The sequence below is a fragment of the Mobula birostris genome, chromosome 4 (genome assembly GCF_030028105.1).
Source record: "Mobula birostris isolate sMobBir1 chromosome 4, sMobBir1.hap1, whole genome shotgun sequence".
Lineage (NCBI taxonomy): Eukaryota > Metazoa > Chordata > Chondrichthyes > Myliobatiformes > Myliobatidae > Mobula > Mobula birostris.
Genome location: NC_092373.1, coordinates 76,330,249 through 76,350,548, shown reverse-complemented (window position 1 = coordinate 76,350,548; position 20,300 = coordinate 76,330,249). Strand labels below are relative to the sequence as shown.

The 20,300-nt window shown below is 40.8% G+C and overlaps 1 protein-coding gene and 1 long non-coding RNA gene across 2 annotated transcripts in view; one reads left to right on the top strand and one right to left on the bottom strand.

Moving 5' to 3' along the window:
• Nucleotides 1–20,300, bottom strand: part of LOC140195958 (uncharacterized) — a 155,794-nt gene that overhangs the window by 88,432 nt on the left and 47,062 nt on the right. The window lies entirely within an intron of this gene.
• LOC140195953 (C-C motif chemokine 20-like) lies at nt 13,055–14,201 on the top strand. The gene is made up of 4 exons (XM_072254646.1): nt 13,055–13,187; nt 13,287–13,398; nt 13,491–13,568; nt 13,857–14,201. The coding sequence occupies exons 1-4, from the start codon at nt 13,106–13,108 to the stop codon at nt 13,885–13,887; spliced, it is 303 nt and encodes a 100-aa protein (XP_072110747.1). The 5' UTR covers nt 13,055–13,105; the 3' UTR covers nt 13,888–14,201.

Here is a 20,300-nt window from a genome sequence, read left to right as displayed (position 1 = left end):
TTATCTTTGATGCTTGTGGACTCTCTGTCTCCTGGAGTTTCGCGATGAAAATAAAGCATTTGGTATTTCCCAGTTACAGCTTCACTGTGGCTAAGTTTTCATCAGACACAACAGAGGATATTTGGTTTCAATTTAGTGAGAGATCACAGCCTGTGCCATGACAAATGACTTCACAGGGGTATAATGGAAGTTACGTTTTCATAACGGAAATATTTGTTTGAGTGTAGAATGCCTGCACCCATTAACAGAAAATAAATCTAGGTTATCTGCTCACTTAAGCTTTTCACTTTTCACCCTTAACCCATGACCTCTAGTTGTAGTCACACCCAACCAAACAGTCTGCTTGTCTATACCCCTCATAATGTTATATACCTTTATCATATCTCCCCTCAATCTTCTATGTTCCAGGGGAAAAAGTCCTAATCTATTCAACCTTTTCTTATAACTCAGATCCTCCAGTCCCAACAACATCCTTGCAAATTTTCTCTATACTCTTTCAACCTTATTTATATCTTTTCTGTAGGTAGGTGGCCACAACTGCACACAATACTCCAAATTAGACTTTGCCAATGTCTAATACAATTTTAACATAACATTGCATCTCCTGTACTCAGTAATTTGATTTAGGACGGCCAATGTGCAAAACCTTTTCTTTCTGGGCCTATCTACCTGTGACGCCACTTTCAATAAATGATGGACCTGTATTCCCAGATCTCTTTGTTTTACCACACTCTTCAGTGCCCTACTATTCACTGTGTAAGACCATTCTAGTTGATCCTACTGAAGTGCAACACCTCACACTTGTCTGCACTAAATTCCATCTTGCCAATTTTCAGCCCATTTTACCAGCTGGTCCAGATCCTGCTGCAAGCTCTGATAGTCTTCCTTGCTGTCTATTACACCCCAATCTTGGTGTCATCTGCAAATTTGCTGATCCAGTTAACCACATTATCATCCAGATTATTGATATGGATGACAAACAACAATGGACCCAGCACTGAACCCTGTGGCACTCCAGCAGTCACAGGCCTCAAGTCAGAGAGGTAACCACCTTCTATCAGTTTTTAGCTTTTCCCTCTAAGCCAATTCTAAACCAATTTACTACCTCATCTTCACTGCCGAGCAACTGATCCTTCTTGACCAACCTCCATGCAAGACCTTATCAAATGCCTTCCTAAGGTCCATGTAGACAGAATCCAACTTCCCTTCATCAACTTTCTTAAAAAACTTTGTAAGATTGGTTGGACACACCTACCAAGCACAAAACCATGCTGACTATCCCTAATCAGTCCATGTCTATCCAGATACTCATATGTCCAGTCCCTTAGAATACCTTCCCACAACTTTCCCACTACAGATGTCAGGCTCACTGGCGTATAATTTGCTGATTTGTTTTTAGAGCCTTTCGTAAACATTGGAAAAGCATGAGCTATCTTCCAATCCTCCAGCACCACACCTGTCGCTAAGGATGATTAAGAATATCTGCTAGGGCCCCTGCAACTTCTGCACCTGCCTCCCACCTCATCCAAACAAACACCTTGTTAAGGCACCAGGGATTTGTGGCTTATGACAGCAAATACCTTCTCCTCTCTAATCTGTATCGGGTCCATGTTGTTGATACGGTTTTGTTTCAATGCTATAGACGACCATGTGTCCATCTCCAGAGTAAATACAGAGAGAAAAAATCTATTTTAGATCTCCCGCATCTCCCTTGGCTCCACACATGGACTACCGTCTGATCTTCCAGAGGATCAATTTTGTCCCTTGCAATCCTTGGGTTGTAAAGATATCTGTAGAATCCCTTAGAATTCTCCTTTACCTTGTGGGCTTGGGCAACATCATGCCTTCATTTAGTTCTCCTGATTTCTTGCTTAAATGTTCTCTTGCATTTCTTATACTCCCCAAATACCTCATTTGTTCTTACTCATACACACCTCCTTTTCTTTTGTTTAACCATGAACTCAATATTACTTGTAAACCAAGATTTCCTAGAGCTGTTAACTTTATCTTTTATTCTGACAGGCACATACAAGTGTTCTACTCTCAAAATTTCACTTTCAAAGGCCTCTCATTTACCAAAAACACCTTTGCCAGGAAACAGCCTATCCCATCCACACTTGCCAGGTCCTTTCTCATTGCATCAAAACTAGCCTTTCTCTAATTTAGATACTGAACCTGCAGACAAGACCTACCTTTTTCCATATTTACTTACAAAGTTACTTACTATATGTTACAATTATGTGATTTTTGTCAGTTTTTTTAGTCTTGGTTTGTCTTGTGTTTCTGTGATATCATTCATGGAGGAACATTGCATCATTTCTTAATGCATGCATTACTAAATGACAATAAAAGAGGACTGCGTGTCCTTATAATCTGATCTAAAAAAAAATCTGTTCCTTTAAATCTCACGGACTGTTGAGTCATCTGTAATATAACCCCGTTAACATGGCTAACGGGGCTTATTTAGTTCTGAGTTCCTTTATGCCTTTCTTTTTTCTCAGTTCACCCATAACACCTCACTAGACAAGTTCTCCAGTCAGTGCTGACTGAACACTGCAGTGATATCATCCCTGACTACTAACACCACCCACCCTCTTTTGAGAGGTGCTATTAACAAACCTATATTGTCTGAGGTTAGGCAATGTTTTCGGAATCAGAATCAGAATCAGATTTACTATCACTGAAATATATCTTGAAATATATTGTTTTGTGGTACCAGTGTAGTACAAGACATAAAAATTACTAAGTTACAGTAATAAATAAATAGTGTAAAACAAAAGGAACAATGAAGTAATGTTCAGGGTTCGTGAACCACTCAGTAACCTGACTGTGGAGGGGAAGAAGCTGTTCGTAAATTGTTGGATGTGTGTCTTTCAGACTCCTGTGCCTCTTCCATGATGGCAGTAATGCCAAGAGGAAATGTTCTGGAAGGTGAGGATCTTTCATGGTGGACTCCACTTTCTTGAGGCACTACCTCTTGAAGATGTCCTCAGAGTCAGGGAGGATTGTGTCTGTGATACAACTAGTTAACCCTAAATCCTCTGTAGCATCCTCCTGATATTGGAGGCTCCACACCAGGCTCTGATGCAACCAGCAAGAACGCTCTCTACTCTACATTTGTAGAAATTTGGAAGAGTCTTTGATAACATATTAAATCCCCTAAAACTTTTAATGAAGTAAAGTTACTGTTGTGCCTTCTTTGTGATTACATCAATGTTTTGGGCTAAAGATAGATGCTCTGATTCACTGACGACCAGAAACTTGAAGCTGCTCACCCTCTCCACAGCTAGCCCCTCAATGAGAATTGCGGTGAGTTCTCCCGACTTCTCCTATCTGAATTCCGCAATCAACTCTTTGGTCTTGCTGATGTCGAGTGCAAGATTATTGTTACAACATCACTCAACCAGTTGATGTATCTCACTCCTGTACACCTCTTCATTGCCATCTGAGATCTTGCCACAGACAGTGGTGTAATCTGTAAATTTATAGATGGCTCTTAAGCTATGCCTAACACAAAATCATGAAATTTGAGTCTGTAGAGCACTGTGTTGTCAGCGAAGGGATGTTAATGTCGATCTGCACTGACTGTGGTCTTCCAATAAGGAAGACAAGGATTCCAGTTGCAGAAGTAGGTAGAGGCTGTAAAGTTTTTTGATTCGTAGTGACAGAATGATGGTGTTGAATATTAAGCTCCAATCAATACATAGCAGCCTGATATTGGTTTTGCTGTTGTCTAGGTGCTCCAAGGAAGAATGGAAATCCAGTAAGATTGCCTTCACTATAGGCCTGTTACAGTGACAGGCAAACTGGAGAGGGTCCAGGTACTTGTTTAGGCAGGAGTTAATTCTATCCATGACCAAGTACTTAATTACAGTAAATGTGAGTACTACAGAGCGATTGTTGGTGGGGCAGCCTATCCTGCTCTTCCTGGGCACTAGTGCGATTGATGCTTGTTTTACTGCAACTGGGAAAGTCTGACTGCAACACTGAGGGAGTGAAGATGTCCATGAACACTCCAGCCAATTGGTTGGCACAAGTTTTCAACGCCCTGCCAGGTACACCATCGGAAACAAGAGAAAATCTGGAAATCCAAACAACACACACAAAATGCTGCAAGATTTCAGCAAGCCAAGCAGCGTCTATGGAAAAGAATACAGTCGACATTTCAGGCTGAGACCCTTCGGCAGAACTGGAGAAAAAAAGATGAGGGGTCGAGTTAAAAGGTGGGGGAGGGGTGGTAGAAACGCAAGGTGATAGGTGAAACCAGGATAGGCAGGGATTAAGTAAAGCGCTGGGAAATTGATTGGTAAAAGAAATACAGGGCTGGAGAAGGGGGACTCTGATAGGTAGGCCAGAAAGCCATGGAAGAAAGAACAGTGAGAAGGAGCACCAGAGGGAGGCGATGGGCAGGCAAGGAGATAAGGTGAGAGAGAGAAAAGGGGATGGGGCATGGTGAAGGAGTAGGCCGGGGGCCCCTTTACTGGAAGTTCAAGAAGTCGATGTTCATGCCATCAGGTTGGAGGCTACCCAGATGAATATAAGGTGTCATTCCTCCAACCTAAGTGTGGCCTCATCACAACAGTGGAGGTGGCCATGGATAGACATATCAGAATGGTAATGGGAAGTGGCATTAAAATGGGTGGCCACTGGGAGATCCCCCTTTTTCTAGCAGATGGAGCATAGGTGCTTGGTGAAGTAGTCTACCAATCTACGTCAGTTCTCACTGGTATGCAGGAGGCCACACCAGAAGCACCCAACACAGTAATGACCCCAATAGACTCACAGTTGAAGTGTTGCCTCACTTGAAAGGACTTTTTGGAGCCCTGAATGGTAGTGAGGGAGGAGGTGTAGGTGCAGGTGCAGGTGTAGTCCTTCTTCCACTTGCAGGGACAAGTGCCAGAGGGAGATCAGTGGGGAGGGACAAATAAACAAGAGAGTCACAGAAAGAGCAAGCCCTGTGGAAAGCAGAATGTAGATGGGGAGGAAAAGATATGCCTGGTGAAGGGATCCTGTTGGAGATGGCAGAAGTTCTGGAGAATTATGTTCTGCAGTTGTACAAGGCCCTGGTGAGACCACATCTGGAATATTGTGTACAGTTTGGGTCTCCAAATTTGAGGAAGGACATTCTAGCTATTGAGAGAGTGCAGCATATGTTCACGAGGTTAATTCCCGGGATGGCGGGACTGTCATATGTTGAAAAATTGGAGCGACTGGGGTTGTATACACTGGAATTTAGAAGGATGAGAGGGGATCTGATTGAAACATATAAGATTATTAAGGGAGTGGACGCGCTAGAGGCAGGAAACATCTTCCCGATGTTGTGGAGTCCAGAACCAGAGGCCACAGTTTAAGAATAAGGGGTAGACAATTTAGAACGGAGTTGAGGAAAAACTTCTTCACACAGAGGGTTGTGGTTCTGTAGAATGCTCTGCCTCAGAAGGCAGTGGAGGCCAACTCTTTCAAAAAATGAGTTACATAGAGCTCTTAAAGATAGCGGAGTGTAGGGATATGGGGAGAAGACAGGAAAAGGGTACTGATTGTGGATGATCAGCCATGGTCACAGTGAATGGTGGTGCTGGCTCGAAGGGCAGAATGGCCTACTCCTGCACCTATCGTCTATTGTCTATTGAATGTGGAGGCTGGTGGGGTGGTAGATGAGGACAAGTGGAACCCTATCCCTGAACGGGTCGTGGGAGGATGGGGTGAGAGCAGACATGCGTGAAATAGAAGAGATGCGGTTGAGGGCACCATTGATTGTGGAGGAAGGGAAGACCCTTTCTGTGAAGAGAGAGGACATCTCCTTCATTCAGGAATGAAAAGCCTCATCCTGAGAGCAGATGCGGCAGAGACGGAGAAATTGAGGGAAGCGGATGGCATTTTTGCAAGTAACAGGGTGGGAGGAGGTACAGTCCAGGTAGCTGTGAGAGTCCATGGGTTTGTAATAGACATCAGTAGATAAGTTGCCTCTAGAGATAGAGACAGAGAGATCAAGAAAGGGGAGGGAGGTGTCAGAAATGGACCAGGTAAATTTGAGCAACACACATCAAAGTTGCTGGTGAATGCAGCAGGCCAGGCAACATCTCTAGGAAGAGGTGCAGTCGATGTTTCAGGCCGAGACCCTTCGTCAGGACTAACTGAAGGAAGAGTTAGTAAGAGTCCTTCAGTTAGTCATGACGAAGGGTCTCGGCCTGAAACGTCGACTGTACCTCTTCCTAGAGATGCTGCCTGGCCTGCTGCGTTCACCAGCAACTTTGATGTGTGTTGCTTGAATTTCCAGCATCTGCAGAATTCCCGTTGTTTGCAGGTAAATTTGAGGGCAGGTTTGAGATTGGAGACAAAGTGGATGAAGTTGATGAGTTCCGCGTGGGTGCAGGAAGCAGCACCAATGAGTCATCAATGTAGCATAAGGGAAGTGGGGGACAGCTGCCAGTGTAGGCTTCCAACATAGACTGTTCCACATAGCCAACAAGCAGGCTGGCATAACTGGGACCCATGCGAGTGCCCATGGCTACATCTTCTGTTTGAATGAAGTTGGGTGCTAAAGGAAATATTATTAAGAGTGAAGACAATTTCTGCTAGGTGGAGGAGAGTGGTGGTGGAGTGGAACTGGTTGGGTCTGGTGTCCAGAAAGAACAGCTTTGAGAGAGCTTTGAGGCCTTCCTCATCAGGGATGGAGGTATATTGGGACTGGACGTCCATGGTGAAAATAAGATGCTCGAAGCCAGGGAACTTGAAATGATTTAGAAGATCTGGAGCGTGTGAAGTGTTATGGATGTAGGTAGAAAGGGTCTGAACTAGGGGGAATAAAACAGAGTCGAGGTATGCAGATATGAGCCCAGCGGGGCAGGAAAAAGCTGAAACTATAGACCTACCTGGACAAGCAGGTTTGTGGATCTTGGGTAGGGGGTAGACATGGGAGGTGCAGGTTACGGGAACTATGAGGTTGGTGGCAGTGAAGTGGAAATCCCAGAACTAACAAAGTCAATGTTGGTGTGGGATACAATAGCCTGGTGCTCCTTAGTGGGGTCCTGTTCGAGAGTACGTAAGAGGAGGTGTCTGAGAGTTGTTGCTCAGCAAGGTAGAGGTCAGTACGCCAGACTACTACAGCGTTACCTGCGCGTTTGATGGTGAAATTAGGATTGGTGCAGAGGGGGTGGAGAGCAGAGCGTTCAGAAGAAGCAGGGTTGGAATTGGAAAGAAGTGTGTTGAAGTCAAGATGCTGATGTCCTGTTGGCAGTTGGCAATGAATAGGTTCAGAGTAGGCACAAGACCAGGGTGGGGTGTCCAGGAAGAAGAGGACGGTTGAAGATGGGAGAAGCAGTCATCAGTGCGGAGTGGTGAGTCTTTGACAAAGAAATAGGCTCGGAGGCGGAGGCGGTGGAAGAAGAGTTCAACATCACGGCGGGCTCAGAACTCACTGAGGTGTGGGCACAGGGGGACAAAGGTGAGACTCTTACTGAGGACAGAACGTTCTCCCTCAGAGAGGGGAAGGTTGGAGAGGATTGTGTAAATCCAGCATGGGTGAGAGCTGCGAACAGAGGGGGAAAGAGGGTTGGTAGTGTCTAAGGGAATGGAGGTTTGGGGTGTTTAGGGATGGTGTGGTGAGAGAAAGATGGATTCTCTGAGGGCCCAAGAGCAGATGGTGGGGCCTGAGAGAGGCAGGGTTGCAGAATGTTGGTGCGGGAAGGGGAGATGAGGGTTCCAGTGGAGCGCGTGAAGACCCAGCCTAGAGGTCAAGGCTGGATGCAGAGTTGGAGGTTGCGCAATTGGCACTTTGGAGGTGTCTGAGGCAGTTCGAACACCATTAGAGCAAGGATTCATCCTCATAAAGGAGATTCTGAGACAGATTACAGGACTGCCGGCTGCTGTGGGGATTAGGATAGATGTATTGTTACTCTCACTTTCAAAGTGAGCATAAAGGTGCTGAGCTCACTGGGGAGTGAAGCAACACTGCCGATTATGCTGCTAGGTTTCACCTTAGAGGAAGTAATGGCTTGGAAATATCCCACAGCTGTCATATATCCGACTGAGTCTCTAATTTTCATATAATTCCATTTCTGGTCCCATGATGGCCTGGACTTCTTTTAGATTTCTCGATCGATGGTCTTGAAAATCACAGATTTAGACCTCAGCAAACTGAGAACCTCCTGGTTTATCCAAGGCTTCTGTTTTGGGAAAGACTCAGTTTGTTCTCAAAGATACCCAAGTGTTGATGAAGACTGTGACAACTTCGACACATTCATTCAGAACCGAACACGAATCTATGAATATGGTCCAATCCATTGATTCAAAGCAGTCCTGTAAGCACCTGGCTACTCCACCTCCCTTGACCATGCCCTGACAGTCAGCCATTTCCTTCATGAGCCAGTGTATCAGGTCATTCATTTTTTTGATCAAGCTATCATGTTATAAGCTGATCAAATATTACAGCAGGAAGCATGTTTGTTTTGTGTACAGAATTTAAAGAATTCAGTTGGAGTAGTCAAACACAGAAATACAGATTTAAACTAACATTTTCCTTTCCAGAGCTAATAGACACCAAATCATATAGCAGTAACAATCTTGCACTCAATGTCAGCAAGACCAAAGAGCTGATTGTGGACTTCAGGAAGGGTAAGAGGAGGGAACACAAACCAATCTTCAATGAGGGTTCAGAAGTGGAAAAAGTGAGTAATTTCAAGTTGCTGGGTGTCAATGTCTCTGAGGACCTAACCAGGACACAACATATTGATTCAGCTATAAAGAAGGCAAGGCAGTGACAATATTTCATTCGAAGTTTAACGCGATTTGTTTGGTCAACTAAAGCATTCGAAAACTTCTACAAATGCACTCTGACTGGCTGCATCACCATCTGGTATGGGGCAAGGGGCTACTGCACAAGATCGAAATAAGTTGGAGAAACTTGTTAAGTTATTCAGCATTATCATGGGTACCAGCTCCCGTGGTATCCAAGATACCTTCAAGGAGCGGTGCCTGAGGAAGGTGGCGTACATCGTCAAGGATCCCCACCACGCAGGACATGCCCCTTCACTCTGTTACCATCGGGAAGAAGGTACAGAAGCCTGAAGGCAGACTCTCCGTGGCTCAGGAACAGCTTCTTCCCCTCTGTCATCCGATTCTTAAACGGACATTGAAGACATGAACATTACCTCGCTACTTTTTTATTTCTATTATTTTGTTCCACTTATATTAACTTAACTATTTAATAGATACATATACTTAATGTAACTCAGTTTTTTATCATTTATTTCATTATACTGCTGCTGTAAGGTTAACAAATTTCACAACATATGCCAGTGATATTAAATCTGATTCTGATTCTAGGTTACCCAAGGTGTTTGAGATCTACACTTTGAAACCAATTCAGTAACAGAATCTACTGCCTGTTGATGTCTGCATTAAAATAACAGGTAGACGAGCATGACACAAAATGTTCAGCTTTTATCATCGCAAATTGACAGCAGTCATTTCCAGGTAGAATTAATTTTTATAATGTAAAGGATTTATAGTCTTAAAAAAGAATTTAGTTTCACTGAAGCTATTAATGATTTCCACTGTAATTAATTACTGGGGCATTGGCATTGATTTTAATTATTTCTTGATCAATTTTCCATTTCCTTCCACCTGCCTCTTCATGAAAGCACTGAATAATGTTGAGATTAGATTTTAGGTGTCTGGTCCTTCAGCGTGTGGCTATTTCACTGGCAAGATGAAGATTAGTGCACATTGTTTATTTGATAAACGAAGTTACTGCAGCATTCATCTTCTCTGCATGGTCAAAGCGTATGCATTCCAACAGCAGTACGGGACTAATTGTGCTAACTTGTTCTGTTTTAACTGGCTCAGTGATATGACAGAGATAAAATTTAAAAAAACACTTAAAGATGCTGAACATATGAAATATAAGTAGGAAAAAAAGCCAAAAGCAGGTCAGGTAGTACCTGTGGGAAGAGAAACACAATTAACATTAAACATTTACAGTGTGTCTCTTTCCATAGAAATTCCCCAGTTTTCTGAGTTTTACCAGCATCTTTTGCTTTTATTTCATTCATGTAAAATCTGTCTTAGTAATATCAAAGAATAGCACAATAAAGAAATATCATTGTCAAACTTACAATATAACAACAGACTTATTTTCACTCTTTCTTCATATCCCTGGAATGTTTACGTCTGTCTTGACACCCGCCACTGAATATGCAAACACCTTTCTACAAAGTGGTACATTCTAATTGATAAATATTTATTTATTTATTGACATACAACGTGGAATAGACCCGTCCAGCCCTTCGAGCCACGCCACCCAGCGATCCCCAATTTAATCCTAGCCTATTCACAGGTTATTTTCCTTCAATTTGACTTCAGTAATCTTGCCAGTCACCTTAAGTCATTCATACCTATTCACTAACCCTTCAGACACTGACATGACTTTGACTTTATTTCACTATTTAATCCTTTCTTGATTATGGAGGGCCTCTGTTATATTTCATACTTTCATATGACACAGAAGGTCATTGGGTCTATTAAAGTCTATATCAGCTCTCAGTGCACTCACATACATTTTGCTGTTTTTTTCCTGTATTCTGTTTTCTCTCAGAGGCTTACTAATTCCACCCTTAATCTTCTGTCACAATTTACACCAGAAGCAATACGGGGTGTCATTGGAATTTAGAAAGAAATCAGAGCACTCACAGAAAAACACATTTACGTATGTTCAGAATGCTCAAATTCCACAGAGACTGCTTAAGGCTACCTCCAGTCAAGGGAGATCAACACCAACCTCTCCATTTAATTCACATCGTTGTAATTTCCCAATCCTGGCATCATTCCAGCAATCCTGTATGTCACACCTGTGCTGAGCTCATGCTTTACCTATACAAGGTCTATGTACCTTGGAATTTTGCACTTTACTGTCTAGAAATTAGACTGAATAGGGCTATGTTATTCAATTTGATGTGACACTTAATGTAAATGGAAATTGTACTCTTCCAGAAAATGTCTGATTTTCTTGCCAGGTCATCCCAAAATCAATCATGCTGCTGTGCAGAGGAGCCAAGCTTGTGCACTGAAATCCAAAGATATGTTACACCAACCTAAATGACTATTGCAATATACATAATTATTTAATGAACCAGTCAGAAATATGCATTTGCAGCATTCGTGACGCCTATGAAGACTTCTATTAAAGGAGTGTGTCCAAGCAGTTCCCAACCCATGGCATCCAGAGCTGGTCACCTGTCTCAGATTTTCCTTTAAGTGACCTTCCTGACTGAACCTGACTGAAGTATTTTGCTTAAAGACGTACCTGAGATGACAACCAGGATGAGAACCAAGTGTAGAACTCTACAGGATGGGACCTAGTCAGGATCTTTCTTTTCAACAAAGGACATTGAAGACCTTGAGGTGCTATAGAGGTCTGTGCCATAATCAGTGACCTATGAATCTACAGGCCAAGCTATCTGAACCAAGGTCATAAAGTTCCGCTTAAATATGCATTCCTTAATGCTAGATGTCACTGAACACATTCAGGACCTTCCTCACAGCAGACCCACAAAGGTCCAAAGAGAAATATCAGATATCTGGAAAACTTGAATCATTTTCTTTTCCAATGTTTGTTTTAAACTGTAATGGCATTGGGTTTGCTACCTGCGAATTTCCGAACTCTATTGAAGATGTTAATCTCTATCCAATATAGATAACTATGGTCACCCACACTAAAAGGAAGTTATATTGTAACCATCTACTCTTTAAAGGCTAGAACACATCCCTGTTTATCCTCCACAGCGAACTTAGCTGCCAATACCCACCATTTAAGTGGTGGGTCGACTATCCCTACCAAGGAGCAGATACATCCAATCAACGAAGTAAATAAACACAATTCATTTATTTTTACTGATATGTATTTAAATTTAGATAAGATTCTGAAAACTCATTTAAAATTCACAGAGAATTTCTATCTTATGAAAGATTTCCAAATTATAAACAACTTCTAAAACACAAGGATTTCCACAACACAGGCACAATTCCTATAAGATAAAATGATATACCAATGAGTGCAGATGATCAAGACGTCCATCGGAGAAATTGAATGCAGAGGAATGGATTCTAGTCAGCCCAACTTTCTGTCATTGTTCTCATTGTTCCTTGACTATTCCTAACAACCCTGACTGTTCCCTAACATTTACACTGTTTTTGGTACTTGGTGACTTCGCCTGTATCTGATGTTATTTTTCAGTTACATTTTTCAGGACGGTGAATACATTGTTTAGTTAAGCCGAAGCAAATCCCATTTGTTTTTTCTTGATTAAATAATGGGCCAAAAAAGACCCTGTTGTTCACCCAAATCCCCCCACCCCCCGCCAACACCCCTCAGGCTTGGATAGTGAATATCCATTAGAAAACAGAAGCAAGTTACGTAATAGAGCAAACTGCTACATGATTCAATTTATTTGCCAATTTCTGATTAATTATCTGTTCAAATTATTGATTCATTTTACACAATAATTTAGAGAAGCTACCTGTACCTAGCTCAAAATGTTCACCTTTAAAATTCATCGGTTTTGTGTAGTGCTGACCCATTTTGGACTGCAGCAACAACTAGTTTTGAAAGGTGATTTTCCTTAGATTTTCAATATATTGTAATAATACTTCAGAATCCAAGTGGAAATAACAGAAGAAACAAACTAAGTATAAATTAAGTATCAATTGTGCTCTGTGTATTGCTGGAATCTATGTGCCTGTTGTAAGCAATTTTTTTCATTGTACTTTCTCGCTGTACTTGTGCACATGACAATAAATTTGACAAGCTATTTTGACTTGGAACAAGATACTCCTGAACTCTTGGACAGTTAAACAAAAGTGTTAGGAAATACGCAAGTTGTGAAATCAGTCTGCCAAAGTCTATTTATAAACTTGGTGATGCAATCAAATAAGGTAACATAAAGGAAAATCCAAAGAGGTCACCGGATGCATTTCCTTGTTTAAAAAAAATTCCCAACACCCAGAGTACAGTATATAAACAGGTTGACAAATGATCAAAACCATCAGATCTCAGGTATCAATTCAACAAGTTCCATAAGCAAGCTACCTGGTAAACCAATAACCAGCAATGAACAAACTCCAGAAACTTGCCCCAGTAGCTATGCTTTCGCTGATTATACTCAGCACGTTCAGCCACTCAGTATCAGCTGGTAAGTCTTAAAGATGCCTCTTTATTCACTCTTACAAATCAGATTTTACAAAGATATTGACTTATATTACACGCATACCATTGTTTTTTATTCTTCCAGTTTCACATGCAGATTGCTGCCTCAATTATTCAAAGCATCGATTGCCACGGAAATTAATCTCTGGTTATTTGGAGCAAAATTCCAGTGAAATATGTGAAATAGATGCAATTATGTAAGTACAACATAATATATTGCATATGATTTTGTAGAACTAAACTTATTAGAGTCTTCAGTCAATGAAACATTGATTTAAATATCTTACAGACTCTATACCGTCAGAGGAAGAGCAGTGTGTGTAGATCCAAATCAGCCCTGGGTGAAGAGAATACTGTATTTTTTGAGGTAAGAGCACAGCTTTAAACATTCAGCAAATGCATTGACCTGTTACAATGAGAAAGCTCCTGTGATGTTCTGAAATGTATAGTGATAACAATCAAGACAAAGGTGGCACCACAATCAGATTCCCATATATATATCTTAAAAATGTAACTTTCTTCACCAAATTCCTATAAAATGCATAAATTACTCAGTGATTTTTAGTATTTAGAGGAAAAAATATTCACACTTCTATTGATTTTTCTCGTTATGACATTTGATTATTTGAAACTTATTGTTCCTCTTTTCTTCCAGCAAAAAACTGAAAACCCTGTCGAATCATTGAGCTGCATCTTGAGAAAAGAAGTTATCTGCAATAGATGGATTTTTCTGACAAAACCCCCTGCATAGTATCTATGCCCAGACAAAATGTTTGTTGAAACTGATGTAATTTGTATTACTCATAATTGATGCGAAAGCTGTTTTATTGTATGTTCTACCGAACATGGTAAAGTAATTTAATTGTGGAGCCTTATTTATTTTCTGCTACATTCTGCTAATATTAAATTAAATGCAATTCATATTGTTATAATTAACTGTATATTTATCTGTTACTTTCAGTGTGATTTATTGGAAAGTGTAAATTAGGCAGGAATATTTCTGAGTTTAAATATCACTGTGTTAATTGACACTTCTATTTAAATTAAATAAATTAAGTGAATGAATAATAAAGAGAATTATTTCAATTTCTTTTTCTTCTGTAAATTATTTTAAACATTGTGTTAGCCTCTCTTACAGAAACATTTGATGCAAAGTTGCCACAACTGTACACACTACGTGGTTCAGCACAAACTTCGCTGCAGCATCATCAAGCATGAGAAGGAAGCAAATGAAGTACAGGGGATTGATTTGATAAAATGCTGAAGGTTTCCAGATTGAGAATCAGAATCAGGTTTAATATCATTGGCATATGTTATGAAATTTGTTCCTTTGCGAACAGCAGTACAGTGCAATACATAATAAAAAAACTATTAAAATACTCTAAGAAATACACATCACAAATTAAACTAAATACATCATACAAATAGAGAGAAAAAGTAGTGTTCATGGATTGATTGTCTGATGGCAGAGTGGAAGAAGCTGTTCCTAAAGTGTTGAGTGTGTGTATTCCTTCTCCTGTACCTCCTTTTGATGGTGGCAATGAGAAGAGGGTACTGTATATCTTGGATAATGGGGTCCTTAATGATGGATGCCACCTTTTTGAGGCATCACCTTTTGAAAACGTCCTCAAAACTAGGCAGGCTTGTGTCCATGATGGAGCTGGCTAGGTGTGAAGCTTTATGTACTGTAGCTTTCTCCGATCCTGCGCAGTGGTCCCTCCATACCAGACGGTGAAGCAACCAGTTATAATGCTCTCCATTTGTAGAAACTTAGTAGAGTCTTTGGTGACATACCAAATCTCCTCAAACCCCTCATGAAATATAGCCACTCTCGTGCCTTCTTTGTAATTGCAGCAATATGTTAGACTCAGGATAGATCTTCAGCCTCTCACCTTCTGATCCTGCGATGAGAACTGGTGTATATTTCCTTGACATCCCCTTCTACGTTCTACAATCAGTTCCTTGGTCTTCCTGATATTGAGTGCAAGGATGAGTTCATAATTCCGATTCATCCAGGTTAGTCTGTTGTCATATCCATCAGGATATATTGAAATTGCTTGCTTGCTTAAAACTTTCAGTGTAAACAGTATACATGGTAACAATAAATACAATAATAAATATAGTGACAAGCGCAAAAACAATGGAACAGTGCAGAGTAAAGTAAAAAACTGATATAACAGAAGAGGTAGAACTAAGAATTTGAAATTGTGACAGCGTCATCAGTGATCTGAAAGAGATGAATAATTCAGAAATCAGATCATACGACCATATGACATAGGTGCAGAATGAGGCCAATCAGCCCATCAAGTTTTCTCTACCATTCCAGCATGGCTGATTTTTTACCATTCTCAGCCCCATTCTCCTGCCTTCTTCCCATAACTTTTGACACCCTTGCTAATCAAGAACATACAAACCTCTGCTTTAAATACACCTAATGACTTGGCCTCCACAGCCATCTGAAGCAGTGAATTCCACAGATTTTCTACCCTCTGGCTAAAGAAATTCCTCCTCATCTCTGTTCTTATGGGACATCCATCTATTCTGAGGCTGTGCTTGTTTGATTTCCTCCAAAGGGAAGAATTAAACAATGAAAAGGAGTATTTAAACTTTCCACGACTTGTTATATTCTGTAACTCCAAAACAATAAGCTAATTTACAGGACAAGACGTGAGTCCAAATTGTGAGTCTAATTTTCTATTTCACCTTAAGAGAAGTGCACAGATATCACGTGGTGGTGAGATGACATACAGATAATCTGTAATGAATTATGTAAACAACAAAGAATGCTTAATCAAACAATATATTTACAATATTACTAAAATATTAAATACATAACACTCCTCCCTGTATAGCTATAACCTCTAACTCAATACAGAACGCATCTCAATTATAAACACAGTATACTATTTCATACAACTACTATACAGATGTCTAAGGCATAGTAAATTTTAAGTTATCCCATTCAGAACATCCCCATTAAAGATTTAATCACTATGGAGAATTTCTTACTCTTGTGGAATAACGTCTTTTCTGACAAGGGATGTCACAATACTTAGTACGTGAGACTTGTGGCTGTGAAGGCAATCTCAGGTTCTAGGGCCTCCTCCGTGGTGATTGTAGGGGTTGACTCTGAGACGATGAAATTGGTTCTGACAGCTCTGGATATCTTTTCCCTCCTTCCTTTTTCTTATTCTAGTTTGTGCATTTTGATGTTGGGTTGGTGCACTTCATTCACTGGAGTGTTCCCTTATTAATCTTTCTATTGCTCCCTTTACAATCTGATCTCAGATGGGTTATTCATCCACAACATCATCCGATGCATCCTCTGTTTTCAAAGCTCCATTGACTCCTTTCTTTTTTGTCTTTCTATTCATCCAGCTGAACTTTAGTCTTTGCATCTACTTTTACAAGCAGATTTTTGTCTTCCACTTGAAGTTCATGCAATAACCTTAATGCACACAGAGTAGATTCTGGCCTGCTGAATTCCTCCAGCATTTTGTGTGGGTTGTTTGGATTTCCAGCATCTGCTCTTTTTCACTTACTTGTGACCTTTAAACCTTCATTGGTCTGGTGAATGTGCGCCCCTGCCACAACAGTTACACAATTTGTTTGACCAAGCACACTTCTATTTAGACATTGCAATTTTGCTTTCACTCACTATCATTCCTGACTTCAACTCGATTGCATCTCTGTCTGCTGCTTCCATTGATACAGTGAATTCAACAGCTCTTTTAAATGTAACGTGTGTTTCAGCCATTTTTGAATGCTTTCATGTAAGATTCCATGAACTAAACGAACTCTCAGTGCACAATTTAGCCCAACTGACAATGCTCAGACACTTCACTTCTACCATGGATGCTGAAATGCATTCCCTTTCCTTTTGATTCCACCATGAAACCTAAATCATTCTGCAATCAACAATTCTTTATGTTCTGAATTACTTTCACAGTGTCAGCAAAGCTCAGTTCAGGTGATAAGATTGGAGCAGTTAAACTTTCGAAGCAAACTATATGCCGTAAGCTCAAAGCAAAATTGATACTTGATTCTCATTGGTTATTTCACTTGCTTTGAAATTAGCTCAGTATATGTGAGCCAGTTATCCAGTTGAGCAATCATTCCAATGTAGCCAGCTATTTCTGCTCTTTTTTTTATTGTTATCACCTGGTATACATTGTATATGAACCTGTGAACACTACTGCTTTCTACCTTTATTTTAACTTAACTATCTGTGTACATGCTGTGCTGTGCTGTTTTTTTTACTCACCGTTCTTCACTGAACATATTTTTAACTCAAATTACTGGCTGCACTTTAACAGGTCTGTAGTCATCCCAGGTTCATTTTTAAAATACCTCATCGCCACTGTTATGTTTTCTAACTCCAAAACATTACACTAATTGAAAGGAAAACACGGGAGTCCAAAATGTGAGTCTAACTTTGCATTTTACTTTAAGTGAAGCGCACACATATCATGTGGTGGTGTGACGATGTTTGCCAATTATGTAGTTTTACAGATAACCTGCAATGCTTAATCAAACAAGATATCTACATTACTGAAATATTAAATACACAATACTACTCCTTTTTTAAGATGACTCTGTTTTTCACCAAATGGAGAACAACTGTCATGGACCTGCATTCTTTCTCTCTATGCCGCTGCATATTCAAACACCAATTTACAACAAATTCTTTGCATTCATATTTTCTCTACTTTTTCTTATTCTTTGGCCTCGCTCACTTTTCATGTCTTCTCTTTTCATCTCCTTCATATTTTTAATACATGCACAATCTACAGTTATGTCAATTTTTGTTGACACATTGATGAGATTAAATATGAATGGAATTTTGGTTTCACACAATAGTTTATAAGGCATAGTAGAAATATACTGTGAGCCATAAGACACCACAAGTTGCTGGCTGGTTCATGCAGCTTTACTGTTATACTCTACGAACATGACAGCTCCCCATTCCAGAAATTCCTAAAGTATCTCAAAAAGGTTGTTTTGGTAGTAAACCTCTTTTATACTCCCATAATCCCAATCAACCACTCAACATTGAAAGACAATAACTAAACACATGCAGTAAAGAAATTGCAGTTGGAATTTTCATTTTGCATTTTACTTTCTTCCTTTTTATGTCTGTTCTCCATCCCTCTCTATCTGGCCTTTTAGTTTCTCTTTCAGCAAATGATTCGACTCTCAGTTACCCAGCTCCTTTGAATCTATCCTGGCTCAAGGCAATCCACACAATTTCATTCAACTACAAGTGAAATTCTGCATATCCTGGAAATACAAAGCAACACACACATCATCAGGACTGGATAAAAAGATGAGGAATCAGAGCAAGAAAGTGTTGGGAGGGGAGGAAGATCCACAAAGTGACAGGTGAAACCAAGAGGGGTGAAGTAAAAGCTGGAAGATGGATTACTGAAAGAGATACAGGGCTGGAGAAGGGGGAATCTGATAGGAGAGGACAGAAGGACATCAAAGAAAGGAAAGGAGAAGCAGCACCAGAGGGAGGTGATAGGCAGGCAGGGAAGGAGTTAAGGTGAGGGAGGGAAATGGTGATGGGGAATGCTGAAAGAAGGCATTTTTAGAAGTTCGAGAAATCGATGTTCATGCCATCAGGTTGGATGCTACCCAGATGGACAAAGAATAATGTGCTGGACATGGAGTCTGGTGGGGTGGTAGGAGACGACAAGAGGAACCCTATCCCTAGTGGGAGTGGGAGGGAGCGGGAGGATGGGGTGAGGTTGGACATGCACGAAGAGGAATTGATGCGGTTGAGGGCAGTATTGATGGTGGAGGAAGGCAAGCCCCTTTCTTTGAAGATGGAGGACATCTCCTTAGCTCTGGACCTGATCTTTCATTCGCCTGCTCTTCCTTTATAGCTGCCTATTTTGTTTTTAATCCTCATCCCCATTATATATTTTTAACCATACTTTCAGGCACAACATTTTAGATTACAGCTACTAACCATATCAGCATGTTTCAGCATATTTGCACTCTATGTATTTATCTATTGCCGATCTCTTTCAACCTGTGTTCCCCACATTTCTTTCTCAACTTCAAATAATCCTTACTTTACTTCAGATGCCCTGTGGCATTTGACACCATAAATTTACATAAAGGTTTTGTAGCAAGTTGAAATGGCCAATTGCAACTCCAGGATGTTGTTTCCTTTGTAGACTCCTTCTCACTGGATCAAGTACTTACATACACGCTAACACAGAGAAGTGTTGCCTTCTGTTGTCATGGCTGCACCGGACAGATTTTACCAAAAACAAGGACATCACATAAACTGCTCTGCTCCAGTCAGGTAGAACTTTTATTAAAAGATTCTTATGAATTCAACTGCAAGAACTAGATTTTTCTTGAACTTTGAACCTTGAAACCAGCTCAGCGTAATTATGGATAAACTAAAATGAGACCCAGGCATCAGGAAATAAAACCTGCACACAACTTAACTTCAGCTGATACATTCTGGCTAGTGAAACCAATCATTCTGATTCCGTTCTGTTAAAACTACATAGGGAAAGACAATAGACAAACGTTACTGCTATTAGCATATTGTTCAATGTGTATCCCCCCTCACTTAATGCACAGTTCAGTTCAGGTCACATTTGTCACTTAACCTGGTTAGGTGTATATTCATGGTGCCATTCTTCAACACTCTAACAAAAGGAGCAAACGTACGGTGTCTGGGTTTTAGAACAGACACCAGTATTGAATATTCAAAGTTTCGGCTAGTTGGCCGAAACTCCAACAGAACAACATGAGAAAGGTCTGGAGGGGGATAAGGACCATCACTGGGTTCCAGCAAACTTGCAACATGGGAGCAGAAGGCAGTGTGGACAAGGCCAATGAACTTAACCTGTTCTTTAACAGATTTGACATTGTGGCCCCTGCCCATCCCCCAAACGAGCCATCTGTTGTCGACCCCCAACCAACACTTATTCCACTCTCCCCTCCTACCCCTCCTCACAGTCCCCCACCCTGCTCTCATGACTATACCCCTTCCCCACACGAAACCACCACGGTGGGCTTCACAGCTGAACAGGTGAGAAGACAGCTGAAACGTCTCAACCCAAGCAAGGCTGCA

Bases quoted from the DNA above. Each gene is read 5' to 3' on its own strand.
- LOC140195953 (XM_072254646.1), top strand. From the start codon at position 13,106: ATGAACAAACTCCAGAAACTTGCCCCAGTAGCTATGCTTTCGCTGATT. The intron at 13,188-13,286 runs GTAAGTCTTAAA...TTATTCTTCCAG, and splicing joins CAGCCACTCAGTATCAGCTG to TTTCACATGCAGATTGCTGC. The intron at 13,569-13,856 runs GTAAGAGCACAG...CTTTTCTTCCAG, and splicing joins AGAATACTGTATTTTTTGAG to CAAAAAACTGAAAACCCTGT.